At 36.2% G+C, this 13,541-nt stretch overlaps 1 protein-coding gene across 1 annotated transcript in view; it reads right to left on the bottom strand.

Annotated features, from left to right (window-relative positions):
• Positions 1 to 13,308, bottom strand: part of LOC131049130 (uncharacterized) — a 74,200-nt gene extending 60,892 nt beyond the window's left edge. Inside the window, exon 1 of the mRNA XM_057983160.2 lies at positions 12,822 to 13,308. Within this exon, the coding sequence (XP_057839143.1) occupies positions 12,822 to 13,096 (275 nt within the window). The 5' untranslated portion in view covers positions 13,097 to 13,308. The remainder of the gene's footprint in view (positions 1 to 12,821) is intronic.
• Between the last annotated feature and the right edge of the window lie 233 nt (positions 13,309 to 13,541).

The raw sequence follows: 13,541 nt of genomic DNA, 5'->3' as shown, positions 1-13,541 counted from the left end.
ATTCAAAGGTACATACAATGATTTCTAGCCTTCACACATGTGACAACATTCTTTGTACCCTTTAGGCCAAACCTAGGAAAAGCACACAGAAAATACTGAGAGGAGGGGAATCTATATCCCACACCAAAAATGAAGACAACGATTAACAATAGAAAAATAATCTTGAAAAGCTTGACATGCAACATACATGCTTGTCTCCATAAACTCTAAACAAGGAACGGTTGAGGTATTTATCAATTACTTCAGAATTCAAAATCATTCCCTTTTTAATATTGACGTTACACAACCATTGTCGGGAATAAGCCACCCCACTCACAATCAAACAAAGGATCTATCATCACTCAAAAAGGATAAATAAATTAATGTGCCGCCAATAATCAAAGTCTGAAATTGTCAAAGTATACAGACACTTGCAGCCATCATACACTAAGAATAATACCATATCACCTCACTAAATTACCACGTCCAGCAAATGATATTTATTTCACCAAACAATATCATAGATAAAATATAATTGCCACTAATTAAGAATCATTGACTAGCTTTGACATCAATGACCAAATATTCAACAATCTCCCACTTTGTCATTGTTGGCAACTCCATTTGAAACTAAACTGAAACCAAAACTGTGCTAAAAAGAAATGTTGCTCCCCCTGACTCACTACTCCCCCTTTGACATCAATGACTAAAACCAACTTCCATAATTGAAATGGGGCTGAAAGAATATGGCAATGAAAACTCCCCCTGACTCAAAACAACAATTCAAAGATGGAGTGGAACTACCCTCAACTTCTCACTTCTGATATCATCAAGAATGTACAGATTGTTAGCAGCCCTACTTGCAACAACAATATGTTTACCGTCTTTACTAATTTCACAACAATCTGAATTGAAAACTAAAGTGTCATTGATCACACAATCGACTCACACTTAATAGATTGTGTTTTAGACCTTCTACATATAAAACAATCACACTTTTGGTCTCACCAGCATCTAAAACAAGTGTACCTTTACCTTTGATTTTTGTAGATGTATCACCACCAAATCCTACCTTACCTCTATTAGTCCTTTTGAGAGTAAGAAACTTGCTCGTCTCCAGTCATATGCCTAGAACAGCCAGTGTCTGTATACCATGTCTTTTTCATTTTGTGCATGAAAGGTTGTTTGCACAATCAAGGATTCCACTAAAACTTCTTTCTCCTTCTTCCTCCAAACCTTAGTAAACTCCTTTTCTTTGTCCTCTTTTTCAACCTCCTTGTTCTTCTTAGAGAAATCTGCCATACCACTTCTACAAACTTTTGCAGTGTGACCAAAGTTATTACATTTATAAAATATAGCATTGTAATTCCTCGAAGAAGCAAAAAAGTCCCTACTCATAAGTCTGAAATCATTTCTTGCAAACACTCTATAGTTGATTGCCTTGTGTCCAAAATAATTGCAAGAGAAACAATAACCATAAAAGAAAGAATTATTAAACCTATTCAAAAGTGCTTGCCTTGAGATAGGAGGCCTTTTGAAAGCATTATATCTGATTTTTTATGGTGAATCCTTTGTGTTGTCCATGTTGGTCTTCTTTTGTAGACTTAAACTTTGACCTTCTTCAAAACCAACTCCACCTTTATTAGTAGATGATTTTTGTGAGCCAACAACATTATCCAAAGACATGAAACTTTTTTGATTTATCTTCTCATGATTCAGTTTTGTCAAAGATTTATCTAACTTTCCAAGTGAAATAATTTCAGCTTCAAGCTCTCACAGTTTTCTTCCTTGAGCTTAAGCTGATCTCTAATTTCTTCTTGTCTTTCCTTTGCTTATTCAACCTAAACCTTCAAATCAAGTATCAATTTTTCTGCTTCTTCAAGAGCATGAGATGTCTTGGTTTTCATCTCATTCTCTTCTTGTAGCAGCAACTTCAAGTTCTGATTTTTTTTCTAAGTCTCTTGATTTCACTTAGAGCACTTATTAGATCTTCTTCAAAATCCACTTCTCCTTCTTCATCAATATGATCTTCTAGAAAAGCACACAAAAAATACTGAGAGGGTGGGGGGAATCAGTATTTTGAACTTTTAAACACATGAAACCACATAAACAAAGAGATAGAATAGAGAGAGAAAACATCAACAAGGAGAACACCAAATTTCACATGAAAAACCCTTTTGGGTAAAAAACCACAGCAAATCAATAGCTTCATTCACGAAATGGACACCAACACAAATTACATAAGTAAGCACCAACTTCAATTTTCACACAAACTTGAATGCACTGAAACTTATTGACACTTTTCATAATACATTGAGCACTTCGATCACCATACACAAATTACACACATCCCGCTGAAATAGTTCTTGACTTTTTATCTGCAGCAAGTTAAAAAGACAACTAAAATATATCCCACACCAAAAATGAAGAGAGAGATTAACATCAAAAAAAAAAATTTTAAAAGCTTAACATGCAACACATTTTTAATGCTAACGTTACACAACCATCGTCGGGAATAATCTACCCCACTCATAGTCAAACGAAGAATCTGTTGTCGCTCAAGAAGGATAAATAAATTAATGTGCCGCCAAGAATCAAAGTCTAAAACTGTCAAAGTATACAGACACCTGCAGTCGTCATACACTAAGAATAATACCATATCACCTCACTAAATTACCACATCTAGCAGATGATATTTATTTCACCAAACAATAGCACAAATAAAATATGATTGCCACTAATTAATAAAATCAATGACTAGCTTTGACATCAATGACAAAATATTCAACGACCTACACATAGCACAAAACCACATGAAGCAAGAATGTCATGTCCCCTTTCTTAAAATAGTAAGTTTGGGTTTCTAAAAATAGTGAGTGCATGATTGGTAATAAGCCATCCATTTCCCTTGTAATAAAAGAAGCTAGGAAATATTCATATTTAATATTTAACTTTGTTTGGGATTAATTAACGTTTTCCAATAGATTAACTATTAAATTAATTAATAGTTAATCTATTAATTTCCCTTGCCTTCTTGCTTTTGTCTCAACAGCCTTGGTTTTCTTTGGTTTTCCCTATAGAGGTGGCCCTATCTTCTTTTGAGGTGGAGATGGATGGTACTGGAGATAACCTTTCTCCTATTGAGGTGGAGTTGGGTGCTATGGTTGATGCTGGGAGGTGTTGGTGGGAGGCTAATGGTACCCTGTCTCTTGGCCGTATGGGAACTGAGGATGTTCTTTTAATTAATTTCTCTCCTTTATCCCCTATTGAGGTGGTGATCTTGGAGGTTATGATGTACTCAGCTCTTTTCATTCTCAAGATCAAGGTTATGGGAGCCTTTCAAAACCCATTGTTAAGGTTGAGGGTGCCTGGAAAACCCCTATGGTTATGTTGGTCTGAGCTTTCTAGTGTTTGGTTTCGGCCTTTTTCTTTTTCAGCTGGCTCTTCAATGAATATTCTATGTTGTTAGGCTCAGGATGGGCTGCTGAATGTCTATGTTTTATCTTATGGCAGCGTTCTTCTTTGGGTTTCGTATCCGTATAAAATTTGAGGGTTGTGTTGTGAGGTATTCACACATCGCCCCATTGCAAATGGGGACCCCCACTTTTTTACTTTCTAGGTTAGTCGTCGTAGCTTAGTTGTTAGTTGTTGTTGAGACTTAGATATTAGCCTTTGCATTAGGGAGGTACAGATGCTTAAAATGGCTAGGAGTCAGGTGAACAGCCTTGTGTGAAATATGAAATGAGTAAGTTTGTAGGGTTTTGGTCCAACTAAAAGGTCTAATGAAATTGCTAGTAGCAACAATCCAAGAGTACAAGGTTGAAGGTAAACTCCAATTGCTTTAAATACCCTTGGCCGAAGTTGTTTCCAAGAGTCTTCATCTCACAAGCTTGAAGGGAGAGAATGAATCAAGGTGATATGCAAATGAGCAATTTTAAGATGTCAAATCACCTTAGTCCCCAAGCCTCAAAATCACACTTCATGTTGAGTGATAGATGAGCGAATTTTTCCCTTGAGTGCATTTTTTGAGAATAGGCGTAAGTATGAGTTTGAGCTTTTGAATGAATTATTCCAAGGATTGAATTCTTGTGCAATGCAATGATCGATAAGCTCATTTGTAATCCGCCTCATCTCTAAGTCTTCTCTAGTTTTTTTTAAGTTCATGACTTGTCAACTTGAAGCGAACTTCATGAGTGAGAGATTTGGAGCGAACTTCTTCATGTTGAAAGTGGAAGAATGAGGGAAATTCAAAAAGCACCTACTTCATGATCAAATACTCAAGAGCGAGCTTCATGAGTTCAACATTTGAAATGAATTTCATACTTCATGAGTTGCAAGTTTGGAGCGAACTTCATGACTTTGCCTTAAGGAGCGAACTTCATGAGTTGAGCAATTGGAGCAAAATTTCCTATTTGATGAGTTGAGCAATTGGAGCGAAATTTCCTATTTGATGAGTTGAGCAATTGGATCGAAATTCCTATTTCATGACTTGAGCGATTGGAGCGAAATTTCCTACTTCATGAGTTGAGCATTCAGAGTGAAATTTCCTACTTCATGAGTTAAGCAATTGGAGCGAAATTTCCTACTCCATGAGTTCACATTTTGGGGCACATTTCCTACTTCATGACTTTGCATTTTGAAGCGAACTTCATGTTTGGAAGAGTTGATCAAGCTTAGCAAGCAAGGTGATTGAAATAAGACTAAATGTGCACACCCCTTAGAGCAGATTTCAAATGCACTTCATGACTTCACCTTTTGGAGCGAATTTCCTACTTCATGAGTTGGGATATTGGAGCGAACTTCACCTTCAAAGATTCATAAGAGAAATGGAAGATGAAGAGATGAAGGAAATTTGGGATCACTTAATTCATGTTCAAGCATTCACAAGCGAACTTCATGACTTCACCTCTTGGAGCAAACTTCATGACTTCACCTCTTGGAGCGAACTTCATGACTTCATTTCTTGGAGAGAACCATAAGTTGGACTTTTGGAGAGAAATTCATGAATAAGGAGCTTAGAGAGAATTGCATCTTCAAGCCTTCATGAGTGAAGTTGGGAATAAAGGAATGAAGCAAATTTGAGAACACGAACTTCATGACTTTGTATTTTGGAGCGAATTTCCTACTTCATGACTTTGCATTTTTGGAGCGAACTTCATGACTTTGCAATTAGGAGCGAACTTCATACTTTATGAGTTGCAAGTTTGGAGCAAACTTCATGACTTCACAATTTGGAGCGGATTTTATCAATGAACACACATGAGCGAGCCTACATGAGCAAAGTTGAAGGAGGAACAAAAGATGTTTGATAGCACGTGCCTTGGATGGATTTAATTTGAAATGAACTTCATGAATTGATGATTCCAAGCGAACTTCATGAGTTCATGAATTGGAGCAAATTTCCTACTTCATGAGTTCAAGGTTTGGAGTGAATTTCATGACTTGGCCTTTTGGAGCGAATTTCATGTTTGAGACATTTCGAGCGAACTTCACAAGTCATGAAAATGGAGCGAAGTTCATACAAGTCTACTTCATGAGTTGATGATTAGGAGCGAATTCTGTTCAAATGAACTTCATGAATCAATGAAATGGAGCGAACTTTATACAAAAATGCACTTCATGAGTTCAAGGTTTGGAGCGAATTTTAAGAGTTGAGGATTTGGAGCGAATTTCTACAAAGGTGAACTTCATGAGTTCAAGGTTTGGAGCGAATTTCATAAATTGAGAACTTGATAAGCAAGGTGATTGAAACAAGATTTACGTGCACACCATCTAGAGCAATCTTCATCTTCAAACATACATAAGCAAATCTCATCTTCATCTTCAAACCTACATGAGCAAATCTCAACTTCATGAATTAGCATGAATGAGCGAATTTCACAAACTCAACAACATGAGCAAATTTCATGAATTCAAGGAGGGGAGTGAACTTCACCCTCTAGCATACAAGAGTCAACTTCATGAAAATCAAGGGGGGAATAAACTTCAAGAACTCCTCTCCAAAGAGCGCTAAAACAACTTCAAATGTCGCTTCATGAGGGCCAATTCTCTTTATATGTTCTTATTAAATCTATATATCAAATGTATTTGATACTGGCTTGTTTGTTTTGCAGGAAATGAAGAAAGATACAAGGAGAACCTCTTCAAGAAGCTTCATCAAAAAACACAAGAACATCAAGGAGGAGAAGATCTCAACGTGTTTAAAGCCTCTCACCACCTCAATTGCATGAAGAAGACTCAAAATGCTACTAGGTTGAAAAACTTCAAATGTTCAATAGTTGCAAGCAATAGAGTGGGATATCTTCAAGGTTCTCATTCTATCACATTGACATGGAGAGATCATAGGAGTGCAAAGGAGAAATCATCCAACTACCTCAAGGCACTAGACCATCAAGGAAGGATAACCTACATGATGGAAGAATGTTCTACAATCTTGAATTCCCTTCGGTAATCCAAGAATTGAAGTCGGCCCAATGAGGAGCTACATTCAACCAATTGCATCATTCATCAAGTATGTCAAAAAACGAAGGAGGATCAACCAAAGTCATCACAAGACCTACATCGAACATGATTGAAGAAGCAAATAGTTTCAGAAGAGTTAATCAAAGTTTGCTTCTCATCATCATCATCACATTGAGCAACTGAATAATGTTGAGTATCAAGAGATATCTCTCAACATCCCTTCATGATGATGAATCAAATCAAGTTTACAAGTGCAAGATTGAGGTGGCAGCCCAATCATCCCTTCCACCAATCTGAGGGGTCGACATCAACACATCCAAGTTCAATGAATCAAGCTCATATATGAAGGCACAAACTCCATTGTAACTACCCTCAATATCAATTGGTCCACATTCTCTGAATGTAAATCTTTCATTGGCTAAGAAGAGTTTGTTGTAACAAACCCTAATTAGGGTTTCATTGTAAAATCTTGGCCATTGATGGAGATTAAATCCTGGCCATTCATTGTAAATGAGCTCTCTATAAAAGCTCAGACTCTTCATTTGTAATAGTTAATAGTGTTAGAATAGTGAATAGAATAGAATAATAGATAGCTTAGAAGAATAGCTAGATTAAAATATAAGTTAGAGTAGGAGAAGGCAAAGATTGTTGCCAAACTTTGTTGTAAAGAACAATTGATTTCATTGAAGTTATGGTGAATTTGATTTGTTATTTCAACAACTCGCATGGTCTTTGCTTCTCAATCTGCTTTCATGTTGATTAAATTGAGTGGAGGAATTTATTGAATGTATTTGTGTGGAATCTGTTTTGTCCATACCACTAGCCTCTTGCTGATTGTAAGTGTGCCTTGTGTGGTCAACTGGAATGATATGAGCTTAACTTCAAATCGTTCTACACTCATTGCTTATGCATTAACTTGAAAGGTGAGCAATGTTTGATGGTATTGATTCGAACATCTTTGAAACGTCCTTAGAAGATTGCACTAAGCTTGTGTCAAATTCTTCAAGTTGATGGTGAGACCTCGCTCAATAGGATTCCATCTAATCATTCACTCATCTTCATGTATTCTTGGGATTAGAATAGACTCTCTCAACCCCTCATCTTTTGCCCTTTTTTCAAACCCAGGTTAGTTTAGGAAACAAAGCATCACCATATTGAAATATCAGATGATCAAGTTCCAACAAATCAAGCATTCAGGCATTCAAATGTAAGTCCCCTTGTGATTCCAGCATAATCACATCAAACCAATGAGCTTATCCATATGTAGCGACCCTACAATCATGAACCTTGGAGTCTTCTCAAGTGATCCTTAAACTAATCTTCAGCATTTGAGAGATTTTGTTCAAGAGAGGATAAGATACTTTTGGGTATTTTATTCTGTGTTCGCATGTGCCTAAAAAACACATCAACAGGTTGCAAGTCCCTTCAAAACTTGTTGTAAGGGGTTTCGGGTCCCCTCAAATCCTGTTTGATCCTTAATCAAAAACTATTAAATAAATTAATTACCAACACGAGTGGGATTTGGAAATTTGGAAGCATCTTCTCGTATTATTTTATCAATTTAATATTGGCCCCATATGGCAGCTTTAACAAAATGCTTTGATGACTATGACGGAGCTTTGACAAGTCATCATAACCTATTCTAGACAATCACTTTTTAGAGTCTTCTTGTAATATCCCCTGCTCATTAATGACTGAAAATGCAAGGAATGTCATCAAACACTTAGCTGGCAACCAGCTAATCTAGGACTCAGACTGTATAACCTGCGCATTATGCGGTTTTGGACAGCGGTATGTTCTTGCGTGTTATGCAGCCTTTGACTGACATTAAACTTCAGACTGATAATCCTTGTATTTGACAACGATACAAATGTTTATGCAAGTGATTTTCAATCAAACGACTCAATGCAAAAGGGACTCTTTGATAGTTGCAATGCATATATGTATTACAATGACCAATGTGCCTTAATAATCAAGGGACATTTCTTCAAACATTTGGCAGGCATCTTCAGATTTAAAATAAGACTTATTAAGTATAAAACTCATAAACTGATTCCTTTATTTGAAAGCATCCCCATTTACAATTATCAAGCTCTATGCTTGCAAAATATATGTATTATCCTCTATATTTCAGTAATAGAAATAATCATCTATGGCAGCCACACTTACAGTCTTTATAGGCAATGTAATGATAACAAACACAAGGTATGAACCTGGTCAAAGATGGTGCCCTGCACTGGAAATGAAGAAGCAAGCCGAATCCACTGAAAAGAGGACCTCTATGATGCCAAACCACCTCCTTCCCAAAGTTGCCCTTGTTTCAGATATGCTTCAGGCTGTGGAAAATATTGACAGCTTCTACGACCTTTCATAGGCACCCAAAATGGTCGATATCCTTCCCCAAAGACAGCGCTACAAACAATTGATGGCTTTGATGCTTGAACAAGATGGAATAAGCAAAATCGTAGGTGAGGCTGACAGTTCTGACATGCTACAGATCTGCAGATTTGTATCAATTAATTACCAGCTCACAACCCTCCTCTCAAACTCCAAACATGATTGCTGTCCTTCACCAAAGTAGCACTATCACCCAATAGGAAGCTCGATGCTTAAACAAGAGAACATGCACAAAATCGTGGTGATGGTGGGAATATTTCGATTTGTGTCTCAGATCTGATTTTTCATCTGCAATCACACTCATTCACCTTCAATTTGCTGATAGAAAGAATCGCCTTGTGACCTCAATAACACTCAATGCCAAGATGGGAGTCAAAGAGCAAAATCGTGGAATATGGCTGACAATTATGGTTTGTCCTCAGAGCTGATATATCAACTAAAACCTTCTTTTTGCACCTTCAAAATACCTCTAGCTGAATCACCTTATGCTTCCAAGGCTATCGCTGACCTCCATTGATTATCATGTGGCTTTAACCAAGGAATATTAGCAGAATCGTGGGTTAATGATCATAAAGTCGATCTGTCACAGATCTGCAATTTTATCAATCCCTACACATTTCTGCCTTCAAACAGCTGCCTCCTTATTTAAATGAAGATTGATGCAATGGGCACTCAAATCTGAAATTCTGAAGATGCTATAGATACCCATCCACCATGAATTCTATCGTAACTCAATATGCTCAGGTGAAAGGACTGATTTGTCCTTCCCAACCACCATAAACTTGCTATACACCATGTGGAAAATTGAGTATTTCCCACTCCCAAGAAGAAGAAACTAGGGTTTCGTCCAGACCTTCTATCAATCTGCTGAAGGTTTGCATCCTCAGAGATTAAACTAATGGAATGCATCAGTCAGTTCATCAAATCCAAATCCATTCTCCCATCATCATACAATGAGGCTCAACCTCTATTTATCTTTTTTCTCCATACGTCTCATAAACTTCTAGAGGATTCTAGAAATAATATTATTTCATTTTAGTGACTTTATAATTAATTGTTTTATTTTAAGCCACTAATTAATTAATTAATTAAATATAAAGTCACCCCTTTTAATTTTTAATTTATTTCATGACTTTATAAGAAATTAATTAATTAATTTCTCCTTATTTCTCCACTTAGCCAAAAGGCTAAAACTTCATAAGAGGCGAGAAAAAATGGGGACATTACACTTCTAGAGCAAGGCATGGGAGTTTGGGTACCCATTTTGAGACTATGGTATATAAACATCAAAAGTTATTCTTTTTGGAGGATTACGTCTTTGATATGTCTCTCACAAAGCTTTATGCTTGTGTTTCCTTCAATGGATGAAAACCCCTTGGAGATTGGAGCTTGTGGGCGAAAGCCCATGAGTTTCAAGAGGCCAGAGAACAAAAACCCTTTGTTCACAAAGGGCAATTCCATCTATAATGTCCCCAAATTCACAAGCCCATGAGTTTCAAGAGGCCAGAGGACAAAAACCCTTTGTTCACAAAGGACAATTCCATCTATAATGTCCCCAAATTCTAAATGCACAAATTTTGCCCTAATTGAAGTGAGGTAGGGGTTAGAGATAACCTGTCACTTTGATTGAACCCCTGCAAGTAAGTTAGGAAATACACATAATCATAATTCATTAAATAGATCTATTAATTAGGAAACACCAATCATACATAAATAAAGCATAGTCCTAAGTACAAGATTAAAATATGCTTGAGAGAGTTCAATCATAGAAGGGCATAGAATAGGGTGACTAGATAGGGTGCCCTAGAGACCCTCTACCCTAGGCCCAAGGGTGGACCTTATCCCCCCTTGGTCTCACATGGCCCATGCCATCCATATGAGGTGGCATACCTAGTGAGGTATCCTATAACTGTCCCCCTTAATCTTGTCACCCCTTTCCTATGTCTCATGATTAATGCATCCATTCACCATGATAAGAGCATGAGGGCCATCACAATAGGGTGCCTTGAAAGTATATCCTTCATAGGCCCAAAGGCAGTACCCTCTGTACCCCTTTGCCTCATAGGAATCCCCGGTCTTATACCATGAGGTGGTGTGCCTAGAAGATAACTCCAACACCGTTCCCCTACTTGTAATTCTCTCTCCCTCTATCATGGCTGGAAATACTCAGAATATATGCAAATAGACAGGTAGACATTGAGAACATATGCAGGAATATATTTGACATATGATAAACCAACTGCAGAATATAATTAATCAGATTTCTATTTACTGATTTATATATGAATAAGCAATCATAAAGCATTGCATCATAAATCATGAGTATGCAGTAATAATGTATATAGATACGGCACTTTATGGCATTATGCTATGCACAGGAATTCATACCAGCTGTAGTGATAAGTCGGACTGCTGAGAGAAATATTTAATGACTATAATAAATCAGAAACCTTCGATGGTTGAATGATTGATGAATAATTGATTGATTCAATGAATTCCTTTGATTGTATGATTTGAGGTATATAATCAAAGGTGGATAGGTCACTTTCTATAATGCTTTGTCTAAAATCATGGACTAAGGAATTGACATCTTGCATCCATTCACCTTTGTGTCTCATAGCTTTCTCAGTACAACCGGCCAAACCAATCCCGAGTATACAATCAAAGACCTAAGCTCAACATGCTTCCTTTCTTTGTAATGCCCCCTCCATCAAATCAAACTACGTTTGAATATTCACAAATATTATTAAGGCAGTGTGAAATGAGACACAACTATAATATAATAAATAGTCACTACAAGGCAAGGAATAAGACAAAATCAAAATCAACCTAACATAAGAAAACAAAACTAATATCAAAATTAACTGCAGACCTTTGTCTTAGAAGACAAAAAAACACCAGATGGGTAAAGGGCAGAGCTTAATTTATTAATATTATGTTATTATAATTAAAGTTTAATTTTATCAAAAAAGTCAAAAGGGGCATTATGAATAGTAATGTCTAGGAAGAAAAAAAGGTACATAAGAGAAATCAAAAGGGAGAAGGAAGCATCATATTTGAATACATTTTATATCTAATTATTACTCCTTGTGGAGCATGGACTGTGGTTCAGCAACCAGAGGACAAAACCCTTCAATGCCTAAAATTAGAGGACGAAATCCACCTAATTTCCATTGCTAAGTTAATGGACGAAAACCCCTGATTCAGGCAGATTTGGAGACAAGTCAAAGACATTTCAAGGAAGATAGATCACTGCAGATTTGGGATAATTAACAGCACATACAAAAGATAAGTTACCTTTTTTTCTGAAATATATTCTAAATATTATATCTAATAAACTTTATAAACTGCAGTTTTATAAAGTTGATATCATATTTATAATTGCCTGTGCTGCTATTATTGTAAGTCAGATTTTATTATTTTAAGAGGAAATTACATTTTTAATCAAACATTCACGGCCGCTTGTTAAAACCAAAGTGCAATCAAACAATTGAAGCTCATCAAGAGCGTTATTCAACACAGCCATGATTATTGGCAAAAGTACCAAGACGCATTCATGGTAAAATATGACCAAAATCTAACACAGTTTTCTTGTAGAGGAACAAAATAGCCCAAAATTGAAAAGACATTTATACAATCCCTAAGAATTTCAGGCAGGACATTTTCAAAGGCCAAGATGCCCCATTGTACAGACTCAAAAATTTGATTTCTAACTATAACTAGCATGTTACCACATTGTAGTGTAACGAGTGTAGAAAATTTACTAATGTAATCAATTTTATAAATCTTCGTATACATATACGTATATGGCAATTTGTCTTCTGATTTAATTTACAGAATATTAAGTTTACGTTACCACATCCACCTGTGTAAATCAACATTGAAATTCTATCCAAGAGAAGAAGAAAAATTATTCTATTTACAAAACTTAAAAATATATCGATGAATATTCTATTTACAAAACTTAAAAAATATATCCGTACCCGGCATCGATAAAACCCAATGCAAAGACACCCACAGCAGCTTGAAGAAATAATTTCTTTAACGAAGGAACGGAAAATGTAAAACCATTAGATTTGCTTAATTCTTTTGACTCGCGTTGAGCTTGGGTTTTTGTGATTTTCTTTGAAAACTGCAACGAAATTCCGTTGAAGCCTTTGGAATGATTCATGAACTTTGATTGCTTGAACTCTTGTAGGTGATGGTTGCTGGAGTGTAAACTTGGGAAAAAGCACGGAAACAGATGAGTAGCAGACATGATCTTAATTACGTGTACAAGTGGTTAAAAGTTGTTTTAATTGACTGTAAGTTACAAGTTATTGAGCCCCTGCGGGCGAAACCTATCCATCGGTGCTAAAAGTGTTTTGCTGCCGTATGATTTAGATTTGAATCTCCAACATCCTGTTGTGGATCTGTTGATGTGGAGGTATGGTTCACTCAAGTCACCCAATTACACAAATGGTGGGTGTTATATGGGAAGAGGAAGATTATCAATAGTGCTTATAGTCAATTTATATGTATTTTAAGTTTTTAAAAGGTGCATTAGATTTTGATAAATATTTTTTGTTTTTTCATATATAATTTAATAGTTTACAGTTATTGTTTTATTTTTGGAGTAGTTATGGGGAATGTATGAAATTTCAAATTTTGGTTATTTTGAGGATTTCAAGATTAAAAATTGGTTATTTATCAATTGAAACTAT

This window comes from Cryptomeria japonica, chromosome 3 (assembly GCF_030272615.1).
Source record: "Cryptomeria japonica chromosome 3, Sugi_1.0, whole genome shotgun sequence".
NCBI lineage: Eukaryota > Viridiplantae > Streptophyta > Pinopsida > Cupressales > Cupressaceae > Cryptomeria > Cryptomeria japonica.
This window is presented reverse-complemented; position numbering and strand designations above follow the sequence as displayed.